The sequence below is a fragment of the Artemia franciscana genome, chromosome 8 (genome assembly GCF_032884065.1).
Source record: "Artemia franciscana chromosome 8, ASM3288406v1, whole genome shotgun sequence".
Lineage (NCBI taxonomy): Eukaryota > Metazoa > Arthropoda > Branchiopoda > Anostraca > Artemiidae > Artemia > Artemia franciscana.
The window spans coordinates 15,277,275-15,300,439 of NC_088870.1; the positions used below are offsets into that span (position 1 = coordinate 15,277,275).

Here is a 23,165-nt window from a genome sequence, read left to right on the forward strand (position 1 = left end):
AGTGGCGTCAATTCACAGAAGTTTAGGGGGAGGGGCAAAATGTATCTGCAAATTTGTTGTTTTTTAGTTAGATTTCAATGAAAACAAAAAAAAAGACATTTTTCAATGAAAATACCCTAAAAATGATATTTTTCAATCTAGGCAGTGGGAAAAAATTCCACGGGGGGGGGGATTTTTGCTTCTTAAGTTTCTTCTAATTATGTAAAAAAAAGAGGAATTACAGCAGAAAAAAAACAATTTGATATTCACAAACCTACCCTCATCCAGAAAATTCAAGTTTTTCTTGAAATTTAAATTTTTTGATTTTTTAAGTTATGATGGAAATAGAAACCTTGTTCTGTTAAAAAAAGAAATTACAATCAAAAAACGAAATTTGCGCGAAAAATAAAGAGCCGTACTAAACTTGAACGATAAAACTTGCATAAGCAAAGTTTATAGTAAAAAATAAAGTCAAACATAAAACGGATGTTTATTACCACAAATCAGAAGAGAGCTGCCACCTCATCAAAATCACCTGAAGCTTATAATATTATTTGAGGATATATTACCACAGTTTGTTAAAGCATTCTCTAAATCCAGGCTAAGATCACCATTGGGAATACAAAATGATACATGGAGGGAAGGAAAACATCCCAATGTCCGGAAATATAGAGAATTGGTAATGTTACAAAAGCGTGGAATTGACATTGCGAGGGATTACAACTATAGGTTTGTTACCGTCCTCCCTATGGCTGGAAAAGTAATGGAAAAAAGTTTTGTCGCCATAAGAAAGAAGGCCCTGCATTCAAACTCTAAAATTTTTCAGGATTCAAGAAAAACCGTTTACCAAGCTGGCATCAAGATTTATTCACTTTCAGTGTAGCTTTACATTTAGGAATGCTAAATTTAACTGTATCAATTTATTTCTGCCTTTAAAAAGTGTAAAACATTAATATTAAGAAAATGGATTTAGGGTGTAAGTGTAAAACATTGTAAAAATATTATTTTACTCCAAGTAGTCGACTAAGTCCAGATCATTTGACTCAAGAAAGTTCATTTAGTACCCCCGACGCAGCAAAATGCTTAAAGAAGTTCCCAGCACTTTTTAATAAGTGCTGGGAACTTTTTAATAGTCAAAAGAGGAGTAAAAGGTAACTAGAAGTTTCAATTTCTAATCAAATGAGCCACCTCGAAGTTTATGCGACCACCAGTTAAAAAAAACTTATATGTCTCCGGTGCTTAACTTAAAACATCTGCCCCCGGGCCCTGTGTGGTTGTGTTAACCCGGGGTTTTTGTTATCTGATGCTTGAACTACTTTAAAAAAAAACGGCTGCCTCAAAATTAGTACTTGATGGGTTTGGGGAAAAAAGTGCTAGGGGGGTTAGCTGCCCCCAAATTTTTTACTCTTAAAAAGTGAACTAGAACTTTCAATTTCCAATCAAATTAGCCCTCTCTGAAGTTTATACGAGCATGATTTCCTAAAACGCCTGTCCCCGGGGCGGGGGGGGGTGTCGACATTGGAGTTTATGTTATCTGACCATGAACTATTTTTAATAAAACGGCTATCTGAAAATGTTTATTGGATGCATTTGATGAAAAAGGGGCGTTGGGGGCTAGTTGCCCTCCGATCTCTTTTGACTCTTAAAAACTAAGCTAAAACTTCCATTTTCCAATAAAATGAGCCCTCTCTGAAGTTTATATGAGCATCCCTTTAAAAAGACCGTCCTGGCCGAGTGGGTTGGTGTGCTGGATTCGGGATCCTTTGTCTGAGAGGACACGGGTTCGAATCCCGGTGTACCCAATTCTTCGGTTTGGGACGGGGGTCAGTGGTGTGATCCTGTAAGCTTCGCCAGAGTCGACCCAGCTCTAAATGGGTACCTGGAGAAATCTGGGGAAGGTAAACAGGAAGGGTGTGCGAAAGCACAGGATGACTGGCCCCCATCTCCCCATTGCACTTCCTGGCTGAAGGGCCAAGAAACGGAGATCAGCACCGCCGGTAAGGACTGCAAAGTCTAATGCCGTATCCTTTACCTTTTACCTTTAAAAAGAACCATATACGCCTCTAGGACGTAACTTACAACACCTGCCCCTAGGCCCTGGAGGGTTGTGTCGACACCGGAGTTTTGCTATTTAATTTTTGAACTATTTAAAAAAAATTGCTATCTCAAAATTTGTATCGGATGGGTTTGGGGAAAAAAATGTGTGAGGGGGCTATTTGTCCTTTGATCTCTTTTGACTCTTAAAAAGTGAATTATAACTTCCAATCAAATGATTCCTCTATGAAGTTTATACGAGCATCCGTTTCATAAGAACGAGCATCTAACCTCTGAATTGTTTTGAACAAAATAGTCTATCTCAAAATTTTTACTGATTGCATTTGGAGAAAAGGGGGTTTGGGAGGGGGGCTAGTTGCCCTCCAATCTCTTTTGACTCTCAAAAACTGAACTAAAACTATTATTTTCCGATCAAACGAACCCTCTCTGAAGCTTAGACGAGCATCTCTTCCATAAAAGCTATATATGCCCCCAGGGCATAACTTGCAACGCCTGTCCCCGGGCACGGGGGGCTGTGTAGACCCAAGAGTTTTTGTTTTATTGTCTTTGAACTATTTAAAAAAAATATATATCCATCTTAAAGTTCTTATCGGATGGGTTTGAGGGAAAATGGGCATTGGGGGATAGGGCCTAGTTGCCCTCCGATCTCTTTTGACTCTTAAAAAGTGAATTATAAATGTCAATTTTCAATCAAATGAACTCTCTCTTAAGTTTATACGAGCACCTCCTTCGATAAGAACCACATATGACCCCAGGGCATAACTAACAACGCCTGCCCCTGGGCTCTGGGAGTTTTGTCGACATCGGAGTTTTTGTTATATGATTTTTGAACTTTTTTTAACAATAGCTGTCTCAAAATTTTGATTGGATTTGTTTGGGGAAAAAAGGCTTGGGGGGCTAGTTGCCCCCAGATCTCTTTTGACTATTAAAAAGTGAATTAGAAATTTCAATCTCTAATCAAATAAGCCCTCTCTAAAGTTTATATGATCATCCCTTACATATAAACCATATATGCTCCCAGGGCATAACTTACAGCGCCAATCCCCGGGCCCTGGGGGCTGTGTCGACCCCGGGGTTTTCGGTATATGATCTTGGAACTATTTTTAGAAAAATGGCTATTTCAAAGTTCGTATCGGATGGGTTTGAGGAAAAAGGATGGGGAGGAGGGGGCTAGTTGACGTCCGATCTCTTTTGACTCTTAAAATTAAACCATAACATACAATTTTCAATCAAATGAGCCCTATCTTAAGTTTAGACGAGCATCCCTGCGATAAGAACCATATATGACCCCAGGGTATAACTTACAATGCCTGCCCCCAGACTGTGGGGGTTTTGTCGACACTTGATTGTTTTCATATGGTCTTTGAACTATTTTTAAGAAAATGGAAGTCTCAAAGGTTTTAACGGATGCATTTGGAAAAAAGGGGGGCTAGTTGCTCTCCGATCACTTTTGACTCTTTAAAAGGGCCCTAGAACTTCCGATTTCTAATCGAATAAGCCCTTTACAAAGTCCATGCGGCGACCCTTTTCATCTGAAGTGCCTCCGGGGAAAATAAAAAAACATTGGAGCCGTGTGGCCTTTACTAGAAGCAATGCTATAGCGTTGCCTCTTATTTGATTATCAAAAAGTTGGTAGTAACGAAGTAAGGAGCGATCCGGCTTAATAGTAACGAAAACTCAAAAATTTTGACACAATGGATACATCAAAAGAATCGGATTTTAATACTGATTTTAAATATACAAGTTACACCAAGTTTAGGGTTACTGATCAAAAATTATGAGCCAGAGAAAATTTGCCTTATTTTCGAAGAAAGGGGGAAACACCCCCTAGAAGTCATAGAAACCTTAATGAAAGTCACACCATCAGCGTATCAGAAAACCCCACTGTAGAGGTTTCAAGCTCCTATCTGTAAAAATGTGGAATTTAGTTTTTTTTTTGCCAGAAGAAAGATCACGGATGCGTGTTTATTTGTTTTTCTTGTTTTTTTTTTTATATTTTTTCCTCAGGGGTGATTGTATCGACCCATTGGTCCTAGAACCTCACGAGAGGGCTCACTCTAACGGAAATTAAAAGTACTAGTGCCCTTTTTAAGTGAATAAAAAAATTGGAGGGCAACTAGGCCCCCTCTCACGCTCATTTTTTCGCAAAGTCACTGGATCAAAATTTTGAGACAGTCATCTTGTTCAGCATAGTCGGAAAATCTAGTAACTAAGTCTTTGAGGACGACTTAATCCCCCACAGTCCCCAGGGGAAGGGCTACAAGTTACGAACTTCGACCATTGTTTACATATAGTGTTGGTTCTTGAAAAGTATACAGACATTTTCAGAAGGGATTTTTTCTGGTTTGGGCGGTGTATGTGTTGGGGGATGGTATTGCCTAAGAGGATCCTTCCATGGAAGAATTTATCATGGGGAAGAGAATTTCTATGAAGTGGGTGCTGGATTTTCCAATATTATTTAAAAAACAATGAAAAGTTAAATGAAAAACCCAAGCTTTTTTAACTGAAAGTAAGGAGCAGCATTAAAACTTAAAACGAACAGAAATCATTACGTACATGAAAGGGGCTGCCCCTCCTCAACACCCCGCTCTTTATGCTAAAGTTTGACTCTTTATCACAGTTCTACTTTTTAAAACAATAAAAAAGTGGGGAAGGGACAGCCTCTTTCATATACGAAATAATTTCTGTTTGTTGAAATTACTAAAAATGCTTTAGCGTAAAGACCGAGGTATTAAGAGGAGGTGAACCCCTTACATGCGTAATATTTTCTGTTCGTTTTAATTTTTAATGCTATTCCTTACTATCAGTTGAAAAAACTTTTGCATATTTATTTTTTCATTATTTTTTTAAATAATGCTAGAAAATGCTGCGCCCCCTTTATTGAAATCTTCTTCCCTCATGACAAATTCCTCCATGGAAAGTATCCCGCACATAACCCCCTCTTCTCAACCCCCCTTCCAACCAAAAATCCCCCTGAAAACGTCTGTACACTCCCCAAAAACCATTACTATATGCAAACACTGGTCAAAGTTTGTAACTTGCAGCCCCTCCCACGGGGACTTTTGGGGGAGTAAGTCGTCCCCAAAGACATAGTTATAAGGGTTTTCGACTATGCTGAATAAAATGGCTATCTCAGAATTTTGAATTTTGAAAAAATGAGCGTGGGAGGGGGTCTAGGTGCCCTCCGATTTTTTTGGTCACTTAAAAAGGGCACTAGAACTTTTCATTTCAGTTCAAATGAGCCCTCTTGCAAAATTCTAGGACCACTGGGTCGATACGATCACCCCTGGGAAAAAGAAAAAAAGAAGAAAAAATAAACAAATAAACACGCATCTGTGATTTGTCTTCTGGCAAAAAATACAAAATTCCACATTTTTGTAGATAGGAGCTTGGAACTTGTACAGAAGAGTTCCCTGATACGATGAATCTGATGGTGTAATTTTCGTTAAGATTCTAGGACTTTTAGGGGGGGGATGTTTCCCCCTATTTTCTAAAATAGGGCAAATTTTCTCAGGCTCGTTACTTCTGATGGGTAGGACTAAACTTGATGAAACTCATATATTTGAAATCAGCATTAAAATGCGATTCTTTTGACGTATACTGTTGGTATCAAAACTCCGTTTTTTAGTGTTTTGGTTACTATTGAGCCGGGTCGCTCCTTACACTCGCTCAAACAGTTCGTTACCACGAACTGTTTGTAATGCTACCGCATCTTGTAAAAAGTGTGTTTGTGTGTGAAAACCTTACATCATGTGTTTTCGCAAGCTTATTGCGCTTTTCTTCCACGACGTCAGCAAAGATTTCCTAAAGGTTATTTCCAAGCAAACACTGCGCTATGGATGTTTTTCTCTATTATAGCGTTACTCCCCCCCCCCACGCACCACTATAGTCTCTGAAGCTATTAGACTACTTGATTGTTATAACTTTCAGTTGTCACCATTCTTGTTAGATTCTTAGTGAGTATACATTTTCGAGCATTTCAATCATGGCCGAATTCAGGGGGAAGGGTCGCCTGGTTTGAGCCCCCTCCCAAAATTTTAGTTTGAATTCAAATAACAAAATACCTGTTGACAAATTTTTGGACATATTTTTTTCCGCTAATATTTTTTTTTGCTCCCCTCACGAATTTTTTTGTATCCCTCCGAACATGAAAACCGTGTAAGACACTGACTACAAAGCCGTTTCCATGTTATATGGTAGTATCCAGAAGGACCATCTGGGGTTGGGGGGAGATCATCCCTTTCATTTTCAATTTTTTGGGGGGGTGTTTTCATTGAAAACAAATTTCCCTCCCCCTAGATATCGAAAATTTCACTTTATTTATATCTTCATTTTAAAAACAAGAAAATCTTCGCTCCTCTCCATCTACGTTTCCGTGGATTTCCGCTCCTGATGACGTCCATTTAATAAGCAGAACACATCTGTGTAACCCTAGGTGTACTTAAAAAATTGACAGATTTATTATAATGTTACCCATTTACAAGCACATGAATTCTGATAATTTCACTCTAATGCTCTAGCAATAATTGATAAAAATGTTATCGCAGGATCTAAACCGATTATTCACACGTTTAAGGGTTTCAAAATCGAATGCTGAACCCTTTGAAATCTGGTCTTCTAAGATATTCCCATTTCGAGAGCTCACATCTGTCAATCCTGCAACCAGGGCTTCCTGTGTGAGATAGCCAATTCACCCTGAAATTAGGAAAAACTTTTTTTTAGTAACTGTCATAGCACAGATATTATACAGTATGGAAAAATTTATTCAAAATTGTGGCACACGTGCGCGTGAAGGGAAGTTTTCTTTTGCGTCACAATAATAGCTTGAGTGTGTACTTGGCATCATTATCGCAATGTGCTAAAGATTTGTCATTGCACACGCGCGTAGGCGGAGTCATGAGAAGTGTGCGAGACTGATGTGTCCTAAAAATCTTTAACGGAGAAGATAGGAATTTTTTTTACAGTACATAATATTTATGCTGTGGTAGCTGCATAAAGCTGCTTCCCAGTAAGGTAGTAACTGCTGTGCAGGTTTAGCTTGTTTTTGATTCTTTACTAAATAGTATAACTAACGCATGAACAATTAAATACGTGTTTCCGAATAATTTACTTTATTTGTCTGATGTTGTTTTGTTTTTAGCAAGCTGAAATGAAGAAATTGAAGAGAATTTAGATAAACATTATCTCTTCGAATTCTAGAATTTGAATGTTATTCTAAAACAAGTGTTATTGTATCTGGGTAATTTCTAATTTATAATTACAATCTGTAATAGTGCTTCATTTTTACTTACTCCATATTCGTTTAGGGATGAGTGACTTACCACGCTTCACTATAGTCTCTGAAGCTTTGAGTCTACTTAAATAGGCTTTTGACAGTTCTAAACCGATTGCCCATCTTATAATTTGTCTTTTGCTGTTTCGCTAGAACAAAATGGCATACGATTAAAAATGCTATTAAGGCTATAGATTAAAAATGTCTAGTTGTTTGCAAGATCACGCGAAAAGTGGAACAAATAGAACATTAAACAGAACATCCCACAGTCAACATAATTAAATGATCAATTATGCAACTTAAAGCCATGTGTTTAGTTAACCTTGAATGGTTATGCTGGTTGTGTTGGGGACAGGTATTTGTGACCTGTCAAATTTGTGACTTCTTTTCGAGGGGAACCAACAAAAAACAAAATTATAAATTGACTAAGAAGTTTTCCCAAACTCAGTAAAATTTAGGATTCCCTGCAGAATCAGGCCACGAGGCTCACCTACTGTGTAAAATAAAATGTCTAAAATAAAATGAAAAAAAAATTGTCAAGAAAACGGACTTTCAGTATCGGGTGCGTTAAGGACCTCTTGGGATAGAAGATCGGGGAAAGATGTTTTCAATTCTGGCACCCAAGACGTTCAATTGTATTTAAGATCTGAGATAAAGTTTTTCTAATTCTAGTGCCATGTATTAAAGTCCATAAACAGAAAACAAATCCTTCTGAAATCTTCCAAAACACTCAGTGTATCACGCTATCTTACAAGCGTTATAGTTCTATTACCGCTGGTTTATTGCGTCATATGGACTACTGAGGTCTGTAAGTCCGGCCATACCTCCTACTCGGTCATTTACCCTCTCTAGTGTTCCTCTGTGCCTCATGCCATGCACAAAAGTGTACAGTGAGTCCCACCCCCTTGCTGTGAACTTCTTTTTGTGAACTTTTGAAGCCTCATTTAGAATGGTAAGAATTTGAAAAAATTTACAAGTTGGAATTCAGTCAAAAACTAATTCAGTTCTAGAAAATTGTGAGAGTTTGTAACCGACAAGCCTGTCAAACATGGTAAATTAAGAAACGCATCATTTACATGTCTCTTAAACTGAGAGATATAAGGTGAAGTTTTATTCAAGATAAAATAGTAAAGACGACTGATTATTTGATTATTGACAGTTGAACTGGACAGTTGATTATTGACAAGCCCAGACCTGGGTCTGGGCTTCCTGGAAATTGCGGCAGCATTTTCCTAATTTCAGAACCTAAAGGCGTCTAAAGTCGGGATAGCATCTTCCTAATTCCAGTACCAAAGAATCTTGATTCTGACAATGTTTTAGCTTAGTTATAAGCAGCGTCACCAATTTACGAGTATATAGGAGGGGGTCAAGGATTTCTCTAAAAAAAAATTTCAATGAAGAAATAAAAGGGGATTTTCGAAATCTGGGATGGGAGCTTTTTCAATCTTTTCTGCTAAATGTATTTTCAAATCTTGAGGCAGTTGCGATTGATTGGCATGACTGCTTCGAGGGGTGGTATGTTTTTTCCGGCAATTACCCTATGTTAGTGGAACCCCAGATACTTTGTAGAAGACTTAATTGATTCAATCCTAAAATCTGACATTTTTGGCTCTTAGGGAGGGGGTTGAGGTGGTTAATCAACGAGCATTTGTCCCCTGTTTTCTTTCACCTACATTAGTGACTAATGTTTTCCTTGCAAAAGAGTTTTTAAAAGTACTTTTTCATCGGTACCCATCGAATGAACTATCATGGTACTTGCGCTACGTTTCGATTGGGATTTTGTGATTCGATTACGTTACATTTCGATTAAGTTGCGATTACGATTTTCCTGAGCAACGGAATTAGCAACCATCATCCCCCATTTTAGATAGCTTGAGTACTGAAATTAGTAAGCGAAAGTCCCAACTTTAAATCCATAGATGCCTACCCAGGTACCTAAGAACAGACTTAAGTTTTACTGATGTCAGTGTCTCGGTTAACAGAACGATGTGAAAGTAGAACATGCGGTAAATCAGAATAGTGACTTCAGTTGTCATGTGTTCTTCCACGTTTTATACCTTTAAACTAATAAATGCTCCATAACTTAAACGCTTATTTTCTTCGATTTTAAATCTAATATTACAACCTAAGCTAAGGCACAAAATTCCAGATTAGGTCCGTCTTTTGCTGCTACGACCTTACGAATTCTCTGATCGTTCTGTTTAGACTTTCCTCTTCAAACAATTCTTCGTAACGAACAGTAAGTAAGGAGCGATATGGCTCAGTAGTCACTGAAACTCTTGAAAAACAGAATTTTGATATCAATAGATGTATCGAAAGAATCGGCTTGTTATATTGGCTCCAAATATATGAGATCTATTAAGTTTTGTGTTACTCATTAAAAGCTATGCGCTTGAGAAAAATTTGCCTGATGTTTCGAAAAAGGGGAGAAGCATCCCTGAAGGTTAAGGGATCTTAATGAAAATCATATCATCAGATTCGACGTATCCGAGAACCTCAATGTCAAAGTTTCAAGCTCCCATCTGCAAAAATGTGAAATTTTAAATTTTTTGCCAAAAGAAATATCAAGGATGGATGTTGATTCGTTTGTTTTGTTTGTTTTCCCCGAGGGATATCGAAACAAAAGTACAAGAATAACGGGAAAGGGATCATTTGAACGAAAATTAAAAGCTTTACTGCCCTTTTTTAAGTGATCAAAAAGATTGGATGGCAACTAGCCCTTCTCCCAACCCCTTCTATCCTCAGTGTTGTCCGATCAAAATTTTGAGATAGCCATTTTGTTCAAAATCGTTGAAATGCGCAATAGATATGCCTTTGGAGTTAACTTGACTCCCCAGAGCCCCTTGGGAAAGTTCTTTAAGTTATAAAATTTACCCATTGTTTAGGTATAGGCCAGTATTTGTTATTAGGGGAGGGGGTGAGTTTTATGCTGGGGGAGTTTCCAGGGAGAAATTTTCCATGAGGAGGGAAGTTTCTGGGGGTGAGGGGTATGAACTTTCCAGGGAAATTTTATACTGGAGGAACTTGCCAGAATTCCTATATGAGAATTTTTTTTATTAGACTTACTTTCTCTTTACCGACTCAATTTTACATGTGAAGATGCTAAGGGGAATTGCCCGAGGAATATTTTTACTGGGCTGTATGTATCTAAAGTTTCTTTACGTAAGAGAGGAGATTTTTCACGGGAGAAATTCCCTAGAGTGAACTTTCTGCGGGATCAACTTTCTACTAGGCGGCGAGTTATTTGCGGAAAAACTTTTCATGGAGGAGGGCTATTCTGGCATGATTTTAAAAGCAATCTGTTAAAATGAAAGTGCGCTAAGAATTTTTTTGCCTGGAACCGTTCGCAAGTAATTTTTCGGGGGAAATTTTCAGCTAGAATGGAATGCCTAAGAGGAATTTTACTGGCGGGGGGGGGGGGGGATTTTTGTGGGAACAAATTCCCATGGATGGAATTGTCAGAGGGGACAAAGAATTTTCCATGGAGGGGGGCGGATTTCCGACATTATTTAAAAATGATCAGAAATAAAATAAAAACAAGTGTTTTTCAACTGAAAGAAGGAGCAACATCCAAATTTAAAACGAAGATAAATCAGTGCTTATATGAGGGGGGCTGCCCTCTTCTCAATATCTCGCTCTTTACGCTACAGTTTGACTTTTTGTCCCAATTCTTTAAGAACGACTCCTGAAACACGTAGCCCGTTTAGCTTTTTTAAAGCTTTAAATAAAACTCAAGAGGAACTAATCAAACAGTTCGTGGTAATGAACTGTAATAAGGAGCGACCGGGCTCAATAGTAACCAAAACTCTAAAAAATGGAATTTTGATTCCAATCGCTATATCAAAAGAATCGCATTTTAATACTGATTTTAAATATATAAGTTTCATCAAGTTTAGTCTTACCCAGCAAAAGTTACGCTCCTGAGAAAATTTGCCTTATTTTAGAAAATAGGGGGAAACAACCCCTAAAAGTCAAAGAATCGTAACAAAATCAAACCATCAGATTCAGCGTATCAGAGAACCCTGTTGTAGAAGTTTCAAGCTCCTATCTACAAAAATGTGGAATTTGTATTATTGCCAGAAACATATCACAGATGCATGAGGGCACCTAGGCCCCTCCCACGCTAATTATTTTTCCAAAGTCAACGGATCAAAATTCTGAGATAGCAATTTTATTCAGCGTAGTCGAAAAACCTTATAACTATGTCTTGGGGGACGACTTACTCCCCCGCAGTCCCCATGGGACTGCGGGGGAGTTACAAACTACAAGCTACAAACTTCGACCAGTGCTTACATATACTAATGGCCAATCTAACCATTACTTATTAAGGTCTAATCTAATCTTCTAATCTTCTAACCGCAGACGATTTGAGACAACTTGCTGTCTTTTCATAATGTAGTTATTTCAAACATATTTAATTATTAAAGCAAGACCAAATTTTTAACCACGATATCTACTAAGCTCCATATTTTTGGTTTTCTTTTTGAAGATTTTTGAATTGTTCTAACTCCTTGTAAACTATTTTTGCAATTACCAGCCGCCGGTCCCCGGCACGCTTCTATATATGGTTTCTCATTATTGCTTGTCTTCTAACCAAAGAAAATTTGCCGTCTTTTCGTATAAAAGTCTTTTCAAAGATGTTTGTTTATTAAAGTATGCCCGATTTCTAACAAAGATATCTACTAAGCTCCATACTTTTGATTTTCTTTTTTAAGATTTTTGAACTTCTATATATGGTTTCTTATTGTCGCTTGTCTTCTAACCAAAGACAATTTGCTGTCTTTTCGTACTAAAGTCTTTTCAAAGATATTTGCTTATTAAAGTCCGATTGCTAAAAACGATATCTACTAAGCTTCAAACTTTTGATTTTCTTTTTTAAGGTTCTTGAATTTTTGTAATTCCTTGTTAAAACGTATGCAAATATTTTTTCAATTACCAGTTTTTTTGCTCTTTACGTAATTTAATGTCTTTTCATACTCTGTCTTTTCAACGATATTTGATTATTAAAGCACGTTCAGTTTTTAACAACGATTTCACCTAAGATTCAAACTTTTAGTTTTATTTTTTAAGGCTTTTGAATTGTTGTTATCCCTTGTTAAAATGTGTAAAAATATTTTTGTAATTACCAGATTTTCGCTCTTTCCGAGATTTAATGTCTTTTCATACTGTATCTGTTCAAAGATATTTGATTATCGAAGCTAGTCCGATTTCTAGTAACAATATATAGCCTACTAAGCTTCAAACTGTTGTTTTTTTAAAGGCTTTTGAATAGCTGTAATCCCTTGTCAAAATAGAGAATCATCATTTGTACTAATTGAAATTTCCGGTTATTGGGCCTTCCTACTGACATTATGTAACGGATAGCGTTCAAACCTGTAAGCTCAATCATGTAACCAGTCGATTTTATAAAACAAAACTAATTCTAAAATTTTTGTGTATTTTTCAAGTTTGAATTAAAACATTAAAATTATTGCCCAGACACCGTAAATATTTTTGCAGTTTACATAACAACTTTAGCGATTCTGAACTAAACTTAAAAAAATTCTTCAACTTTTTTTCATGTCTTAAAAATACATTGCTTCGACTATACTTATAAGAAAAAAAATCGGTAATGATGTTTTTCTAACGTCGATCTATACTAAGCTTCTTACTTTTGGATTTCTTTTCAAGGTTTTTGAATAGTTGTAATTCCTTGTTAAAATATATACAAATGTTTTTTCAATTACCGGTTTTTTGCTCTTTATTCAATTTAATGTTTTTTGAAACTATATCGTTTCAAAGATATTTGATTATTGAAGCAATTCAAGGTTTTTGAATTGTTTTAATTCCCTGTCAAAATAAAGAATCATCATTTGTAATAATTGCAAATTTTCGGCTTTTGGGTATCCCTACTTAAGGGGTGGATCCAGGATTTTCTTTGGGGGTGGGGGGCATAAGAGGTTACTTCAATAACTTTACGAACAAAGAAATACCTGCAATTTAAAGGGAACTTCGACAATTATGTGTCGTAGGTAGGTAGTCGGAATGGTCGTAAATTGAATCTAAAATCTGGTGAGGGTTAAAGTTCTAATAAATCTGTTGGAATTAAAATGATATAAAAATACTAATACAAAAATAGTAAGCAATAAAAGCCGCCACGCCATAAAAAAAACAGTCCGCCATCTATAAAAAAATAATATTTAATAGTTTCTGCATAATTTTTTGCCTTTGCACTTCTGATTGCTATAGCGAGTGAGTTAAGCTTTTTATTGTCAAAAAAGATTGGTCTTGAACCATCTTTTGGGATCGTGCACTCTTGTGACAATTTTCATTGGTCAAACCATTTAGCATGCTGCTTAATTTTATGGCATCGCTTAGTAACTATTATAGTAATGAAGAGCAGGAAATGACGATTAAGATATAACTTGTATATTCGTAAAATTTATATTAAACATTAAATACTAGTTTTTTTTTGGGGTGTAACAAGAAAAACAGAACGAAGAGATAGAAATGCTTAGAAGAAACTTAAAACGAGTGTTTTAATTATAGGCAATAGAACATCGTTAACTTTGACTAAATCTCAAAAAATTACTTATGAAAATGTTGTTTTTCATAACAACGTAGCGTATCTTTCCACTTTTTAAAGTTCTATATATTTCGCTTAAGTTACAGAATTCAAAATTTTATAAGAAAAGTCTATTTCTGTATTTCCACAACCGCCATATTTATTTATTACACGGTCGATGTCTACCTCAATATTTTGGTGAATGTTTGTGATGGCTAGTCCTGTTAGTTTAGAGCTCTTTATTAGTTTTTCCTCTTCAGAGACTTTTCTTGGAAAACATTTCGGCTCAAAAAACTTTTATTCTTTTCATCAAGTTTTGCAATTTTCTTATTGGCTCAATATTTGGCATAACTGTAACGAGTAAAAAAATTCATGTTTTAGCTTCCTTAAGTAATGACATGATTTTCTTACAAATTTAAGTCACTAAAATTAACCAATGGAATTAAAGCACACCTTTTAACATGAAAAGATAGAACAGCAATATTTTTTTTTATAATGTATGAGCTGCTTAAATTCAAGTTAAGCTATTATTAATGTTCTTCGTATTCCATTTTTATATGACCTTTCGTCTGCAGCTGAATCAGAGTTAATCCCTTTTAATTAATAATTAATAAAAATTGAAATATTAAATTAATAATTAGAAACGTCTCTACTGAAGACAGAATTGATGCCAAATACCTTTCAACTTTTCAAGTCATTTAAAATTAATCAATAAAGATCTTTAAGCTTTTGTGACACTATCCGTAAATTTCAGTTAACGATGAAAATTTTATTCCCTAACAGGTACTGATAAATTTTAGCAGTCGTTAAAGACATGTCTTCATTATTGTTTTTTAGATGTTGTCACTCGTTCTCTTTACTTTTTATGGCTGCTATAGTCTCCATTGATGCTTTTTAAAGCTCCAAAGGTAAACTCAAAGCCGTTTTTTTTTCAGGAAAACTGAAATCTTATGAGTGACAAGGAATTTTGAAACTGTCGACTTTACCTAAAAAAAAAGCCATATTGAAAACTGACATATTATTAACGGTAAATTTATATTTTAATGGTAAATTACTAGAGTTTTGTTCTTATTTGACATTTTGCGGAAAAACTGGAAAGCAAATAAACCATTGAAACTGCGAAAAAATTGTTTTCAAACACATCACATTAAAAGGAAGCTGTAAATTGACTAATTTACATGGGGTTTTGTTCGTAAAAAGCCAAATGAAATGAGACTAAACACAAAGCATTACTTTCAGCAAAGCAAAATTAGTGAAAGCATTGAAAAAGTACTTAAATTAGATATTACGAAGCAATTAAAGGTGCCGCATTAATGACAAAATTTTAGTCAGTTTAGAGTCGAATAAAATAGTAAAAAGTTTTGGATCCACCCGCCTACACCCTCCCTATAAAGAAAGGAGAAGTAAATATGAAGCGGATAAAGATAACTGGTGCGCTTCGTCTTCCAGAAATTTGTCTGTCAGCTTGTATTTCTCAAATGGCCCACTGATCGGATTCTATCCTCCTGTGCAAGAACATCCGCAGTAATTCTACGCTCCTAAAGCCATATTACATTCGGTTCAACCATCAGGGGTAAGACTTCTTTCCAAATGTGGCTGCCCATTTTAGGCATGAGTTCTTCAAACTCTAAAGGCATCATTCGAGGTACAGCCCAATTTAGTTACTAAAAAGAGGAAACGTCAAAGAGGCCATCCCATCGAAGCCATCTGTTGATTCCTTCAAGCCACAGAATCAAGCATTTCGAGCGAATTGCGCCATGAAATCTCTTTTAGAAAAACAGATAAAAAATGTTGGATAATACTGATTTAAAACATTGTTTCAACTGAAATGGGGATTTAACTTGATAAAAGGCATCATTCGAGGTACAGCCCACTTTAATTACCAAAAAGAGGAAACGTCAAAGAGGCCATCCCATCGAAGCCATCTGTTGATTCCTTCAAGCCACAGAATCAAGCATTTCGAGCGAATTGCGCCGTGAAATCTCTTTTAGAAAAACGGATAAAAAATGTTGGATAATACTGATGTAAAACATTGTTTCAACTAAAATGGGGATTTAACTTGATAAAAGGCATCATTCGAGGTACAGCCCACTTTAATTACCAAAAAGAGGAAACGACAAAGAGGCCATCCCATCGAAGCCATCTGTTGATTCCTTCAAGCCACAGAATCAAGCATTTCGAGCGAATTGCGCCGTGAAATTTCTTTTAGAAAAACAGATAAAAAATGTTGGATAATACTGATGTAAAACATTGTTTCAACTGAAATGGGGATTTAACTTGATAAAAGGCATCATTCGAGGTACAGCCCATTTTAATTACCGAAAAGAGGAAACGTCAAAGAGGCCATCCCATCGAAGCCGTCTGTTGATTCCTTCAAGCCACAGAATCAAGCATTTCGAGCGAATTGCGCCGTGAAATCTCTTTTAGAAAAGCAGATAAAAAATGTTGGATAATACTGATGTAAAACATTGTTTCAACTGCAATGGGGATTTAACTTGATAAAAGGCATCATTCGAGGTACAGCCCACTTTAATTACCAAAAAGAGGAAAGGTCAAAGAGGCCATCCCATCGAAGCTATCTGTTGATTCCTTGATGCCACAGAATCAAGCATTTCGAGCGAATTGCGCCGTAAAATCTCTTTTAGAAAAACAAAGAGAAAAAATGTTGGACAATGCTGATGTAAAACATTGTTTCAACTGAAATATGGGATTAACTTGATAAAACATTTAAAAAAGCATAATAATATGTATTTTTTTAAATATTGTATTACTTCTTGATTCATCACTTCTTGTTTATGTGTCAAAACATTTAAATATATTGCCAAAATAAAAGGTGATCATGATGGCATATCTCCAGGTTGACATGAAAAATTTTCTCGATGTCCAAAACGTCTTAACCTCTGCCAATTGTGTGTGCATAAAAATTACGTTCAGCAATTATGAAATACAAGAAAACCTTAGATAAATTATTAGATAGTTACAAATAATCTTATCAAAGCACTTCTACATTGACATATCTATCAGGACAACCTAAAGAGAACTATTCCCTCTTCTAAGGGGCCTAGCTTTGCCCATTTACATACTTTTACCCATTAACCACATATTTGTCCATTAACCTAAACAATAATATTCCTAGAGCTGGATAGGCCCATACAAGTGGGTTATAGCCCACTTTATATGCCCCTATTGCATAACAATGTCCTTTTTTCTTGATTTTGGCCACACTATAAACTGTTGGAGAGTTAACAACTGGGTTTGCACCATAAAAAGCAACCGTGGACAATCGGGAAAATAATTTTAAACTGATTGCAAAAGCATAATTTATTGAAATTAAACTCTTACCTTGGGACTAAAAAGAAATCGTTAGGGTGATAATGTATATACCCTAAATAGGATCATTTAAAATCAACAATTATTAAATATACAGTATATGCCACTCATATTGCAATTATAAATATCTAAAAAACTGTGAAGTTGATGTGTGATTTTCTTTACGCTTAATACGGACGATCGGATGTTCATTACGTATATGTCAAAGTTTGACCCTAGAAAGCTTAGGGGAAATTGGCATCCCATCAAATGGATCCATGGGGCAAGACAATTTTCAAAAGCTAATCATTCTAAAGTAATCTTCTATTCAGAATCTCCATGAGAAATAAATTTGGTTTTCTGTAAAAAGTTTTTTTTCGCAATACGTCCTGTTAAAAGTAAGGCTTGGTTACATAGAATTAGGCATACATACATACCCCTGTGCGAAACTGAACAAACAAGAATTTAACTGAGATTTTTTTTAAATTTTTGTTGGTCTCAAAATTAATAGCAAAACATGATCATTCCCCTTCAGGAGGGGCTGGAGGTACCTTAAAATTTTTGACGTATAGCCCTTTAACAATCTGTGTTTATTTTGATTCTTCACCCCCAACCGAACCATTTCACAACTGCACCATCAGAATCACCCTAGACAGAAACTGCGAAAAAATATATTCGCTTTAAATTACAGCTTTAACATTTTGAGAGACAAAAAAAAAACAATGACTATTATAGAATTGCCCCTCTTTACTAAGGAAATTTTGGTTCTGGGCCCCTCTTCCTCTCCCCCAAAATCCAAAGTTTTCTTAAATTTCTGGGCAATTTGTATTCAAATCCTGCAATTGTGCCTGCTAGACAAGCACAAACACATATGCACATATGCATAAGTGTATGCACCAAAATCAAACCGGATGCGGTAAGTCAAAAGGTCTTCTGTGACAATTTTGCAAAAATAGAGTTTAGAGTCCACCCCCTCTTACTCTGCAAGCTCTATTCGTTGATTCAGTGGATTTTCTCCTAGCTTATTTGGTTCTGGAAATGTTCCGAAATTTCTGTTGTTTCTTTAATACACTATATCATACTCCTAATTGGCAATAATAGTTCATAAATTGAGTCAAAATGCATTTTTACAAAATTTTTGACTGATTCAGAGTAGAAATTATAAATTGACTAGGATGCGTAGAATTAAGTATTATATATTATAGGCTTATCAAATTACAGGCTTTTCAAAAAGCTTTTCACTCTCGTTTGCAGTTTTAGGACTTATTTTCGGTCTTGAGAGATGTAGGCTAATTTTGCTGTATCAAAAACTATCGTTTTCGAATCGCTAGGGCAAAGATATGGCTTTGTATCTTCATTAAATAAAAAAAAAGTTTTTTCTACTGAAAGTAAGGGACAACATTAAAAGTTAAAACGAACAGAAATTACTACGTATATGAAAGTGGTTGCCTCCTCCTCAACACCCCACTCTTTGCGCTAAAGTTTTTTAGTACTTTTAAAAAAACTTTTTGTTGCTCTAATTAAGCGACCTTGTATTTCAGGAGTCGCTCTTAAGGAATTGGGACAAAATTCAAACTTTAATGTGAAGAGCGAGGTTCTGAGGAGGAGGAAACCCACTTCATGTGTGTAGTGATTTCTGCTTGTTTTAATTTTTAATGTTCCCCGTTACTTTCAGTTAAAAAACTTGTTTTCTTTTATTTAATTTCTGATCGATTTTCAAATAATCCCAGGAAACCGGACCCCACTTCCACAGATAAATACCCTCCCCATGGAAATATCCTTTATAAAATTCCATCCTGGTGAAAATTTACCCAGGACAATTACTCTTAGCAACTCCACGCGTAAAATTGAGACGGAAAAGAGAAAGCAAGACATATAAAAAGAATTTTGTATAGGAATTCTTGCAAATTCCCCCAGTGTATAATTTCTACTGACAATTTCCTCCCTCTAAACTTCCCCCCCCCCCATGGAAAATCCCCCCGTGGGAAAACCCCCAGCATAAAAAACTCGTCCCCCTACCCTAAAATGTATGCATACTTCCCAATAACAAATACTATGCATAAACAATGAGAAAATTTTATAACTTAAAGACCTTTCCCTGGGGTTGTGGGGGGGGGAGGGTTCATGTTGTATCCAAAGGCATAGTTATTGGGCTTTAAACTATGATGAAAAAATTGCTATCTCAAAATTTTGATTTGACGATTTTGGGGAAAAAAAGGCAGGGGAGGGGGCATAGCTACCCTCAATCTTTTCAGTCATTTAAAAAGGGCACTAGAACTTTTTATTTTCATTCAAATGATCCCTCTAACGAATTCTTAGGACTATTGGGTCGATACGATCGCCCCTGGAAAAAAAAGAAATAAACACGTATCCGTGATCTTTCTTTTGGCAAAAAACACAAAATTCAATTTTTTTGCAGATATTAGCGTGTGATTTTCATTAAGATTCTATGACTTTTAGGAGTGATTCCCCCTTTTATCGAAAATCTTGCAAATTTTCTCAGGCTTGTGCCCGTTAATGGGTAAGATTGAACATAATTGAACTGATATTTTTGAAATAAGCATAATAAGCCAATTCTTTTTATATAACTATTGGTATCAAAATTCTGTTTTTAATAGTTTCGTCGCTATTGAGCCAAGTCGCTCCTTACTTACAGCTTGTTGCGACGAACTGTTTTGTTATGTTTTTTTTTGCTTTCAGATATCAAATAATAAACGTCAATTAAGGAACGTATCAAGTATGCTTTCAAATAGAAATGACTTTTAACTTTATATTTTTTGAATCGGGATAAATTTGCATTCATTTGAGGTACATAACTTTCTGAAACCTCCCTTTTTTATAGTTTGGGTTAGTTTTTAAGTAGATTAACCTAAGTGGACTGCTCTAACGGACTTAGTTGCCTAAGTAGTAGTGACAACGGTCACTCTATTGTGCTGTTTATTGACGTGGAGTGCTTGAAATTCGAAATTTAGTAATTTCCTAGTTTGAGGGCTGCAACCAAAATAATAGGAATTTTCAAAAACATTGAATTTTAATATGTGATTTTCTGTTCTCCGGAGAGTTTTTTAATTTTTCTAAAATTATTTGATTTATCTAACTAATAAGTTTTTTTTTTTTTGAAACATAAAACTACACACGATGGTTTTCAAAGCCTTGATTAACATTCAAAAGGGTCACTCTCAGGGCCGTATCCAGGATTTTTTTTTTTGGGGGGGGGAAGGTAATTTGTTTTAAAAATGCATCAAGAATTTCTTATGTACGTATTTTCTTCGTTTTTACGAGTCGTGCAAACTCACCTCTGGATATGGCCTTGGCCATTTTTCACTTACTAATTATTGCAACGAATGCTTTGAAATTCTATACTGAAACTGCAATTTGAAAGACTTTCTTATCTTCCAATAGCTTCCAACAACTAGAAAGCTAAATCAATTAGAGCCCACGTAAACACATTTCTAGAATAATTTGGTAGGTTTATATGTTTCCTATTAATCTTCTACGGGCATACATAGCCTTTTTTAAAAGGACTTGAATAAGTAATTTGAATATTTTTATGGCATGAAGTCTGACATGTGAGGTGTTTAATATTTTTTTTGTCTGTGAATAGACTTCCTTTTTGTATTAAATTTGTAAATTAAAACTTACAGCTCATCAACTTTTGCCTTTTCTCCTTGAATCTTGCCAACTATTGTTCCTTTCTTTGTGTTTTTGATCCAGCCTCCAATGCCAAAACTGTCGGCTATTTCCTTGCAGTATTTCGGAAAATAACAACCTAAAAAAATACCGCCAGTAAAAGACTTTTAGAGAGGCTCTTTTAATATTTATGATTTAAGTGAGGGTGGGGAAGTATCACTGATTTTTCGTCATTTTAAGACTTCATTTGGAGTTGTTCTGACTTTCTAAACCTTCCTTAAATGACTTCTATGTAGACCTGTAGACGGTTGCGCTAGATTATTATAGCTTAGGTCATGCAATTGTATGATCAAGTGGCTTCCAATAGTGCAGTGAGAGAGCAGAAGGGATATGTATCTTTGGACCTTGGGAGCCGGATAAAAAGTTTAATCAGCTTTCCCCTAAACGGCTCTGGGCTTGAACACAAATTTCAAACTTATTTGGTGTTGTAACAGCAACGATTATCCTCATATACTGTGGTATAGAAGCTTAGTATGCATGTGGACGCTATAGAAACCTAAATATTTAGTAACTAATAATCCTTGAGGTAGAGGAATTACATTCTCGTCGACTAAAGGGGCTTTAGTACCATGTTCCTCCCAATTAGCAGTGGCCCAATTTCATGAAAATGTAGAGAGATGAGCAAGGATTGTTTTTCAATTTTTCAAAGATAATATTAAAAAAGTGTTTCTGAATATCTAGGGATAGTTGGGGGAATTTTCATGTTTCTCTTATGAATTTTTGAAATGAAAACCAAATAAAGGTGTTTTTCAAAATATACAGGGGGGTTCCCCCTTTTCACTACAAATTGTTTCTCTCTAATTACTGGTCTCTAATTATATGCTCTCTAACTGATTTAGAGTCTTTCCAAGGAAGAGCACTCGAAGTGCTAAAATTCATATTTTATAAACCACATCAGTGATACAGTGCTTTCAAGGTTGGAAGACTATATCCGTTAGAGACAAAAAAGAGGTTGTCAGTAGCGAATACAGAGTTTGAAGAAACAAGGAGCAGCTTCAGTGTCCTGGTTAAACTTCGCTGAAGTAAGGATGCTGGGACTGTTTAATTTTTTTATTTTTTTTAGTTTGTTAATTTTTTAATTTTTTTTTAGTTTTTCTTAATTTCTTAGTTTTTTAATTTCTTTATATATTTGTTTTTTTTGTAAAAAAGGACCTTGGACATAGGGTCGAAATATTTATCCATTTATGTCTGTCTTGCGAAAAGAATTCCCTTTTGTTTTGCTTGTTGTTGATGTTTCTGGGAGTAGCTTTACTGGAAAGACAGTTTCTAGCATGACTTTTTTTTTCAGTTTAACCTTTAGTAACACAATGGGAATTTGTTTAATTGTTTGGCTTCAAAGTTTGTCCAGACCCCTTCGGTTGTTTCTAAATCAAGTAAGACAACACAAATTTTCGTCACTTAGCCAAAAAACATTTTGTTTTGTGTAACAAAGCCCTTTGGTGTTTGGGATGTTATACCAGTATTTTCAGCTGCATAGACTTATGACTTCCAAGCAATTTATGTTTAGAAATTTTGTGACAGTATTTTAGTAACTTCGTTTTGTAGTGCTAGCAGAGAAGTCCCTAGAATCTCGCTTGCTTTATTTGGGTGTGCTCGCTTTAATTTCTGCTCGTTTGATTTTTAATGTTGTTTGGGTGCTTTATTTGCTTTTATTGGATGTGAAAAAGAAATAACAATCCACTTTGTTCTTTAAATTTAGAAATGAGTAAATATCTCTGTTTCGTCAATTTTTCATACCGTGTGAGTGAAGCAAATCACGTTTATAGGTTGTCAATGCTAAATCAAATAAAAATAAAATCCAAGTTTATTGTAGGAATGCTACCTGAGAGATACTAGTGTAGCTTAACCCTCTTTTTCTCCTGCTCTCTCAATGTTTAAAAATCACAAAATGCTTGTTTATGAGAAAATAATTTCTTTCAAATGACAGTTGGTAAAATGAATTTTAAAAATGCTTTCCAAGAAAGTGTACATGCAGCCTTCCTTGTTCAACAATTAGGATATATTTTTAATAGCCATTCTTGTCTATAAAGATGAACAAAAAGCTTAAAAGACAGCATAAGAAAACTTATAACCCACTGATGGCTGCTTTTGGATACACTACCCTAGATAAATTAATACAAGGATGCGACTAAATCAAATTTGACCGATCCTCAACATTAAAAGATTCTCAACATTATTTATCTGTTTACTTTGTTTTCCCGATGTAAGCAACAGTTTTCCAAGATCAGTAACAGAAAAGAAACAGAAATAGTACAATTCAAGTGACATTTAACAGAAGCTAACATCCTGGTAGCAGCTTGGCAATTAATTTTCCTG

General features: G+C 35.5%; 1 protein-coding gene across 1 annotated transcript in view; it reads right to left on the bottom strand.

Annotated features, from left to right (window-relative positions):
• Positions 1–6,472: 6,472 nt before the first annotated feature.
• Positions 6,473–23,165, bottom strand: part of LOC136030035 (acylphosphatase-2-like) — a 36,030-nt gene continuing 19,337 nt past the window's right edge. Inside the window, exons 3-4 of the mRNA XM_065708652.1 lie at positions 20,802–20,928; positions 6,473–6,729 (exon numbers count right to left, since the gene is read on the bottom strand). Of these exons, the coding sequence (XP_065564724.1) occupies positions 6,615–6,729; positions 20,802–20,928 (242 nt within the window). The 3' untranslated portion in view covers positions 6,473–6,614. The remainder of the gene's footprint in view (positions 6,730–20,801; positions 20,929–23,165) is intronic.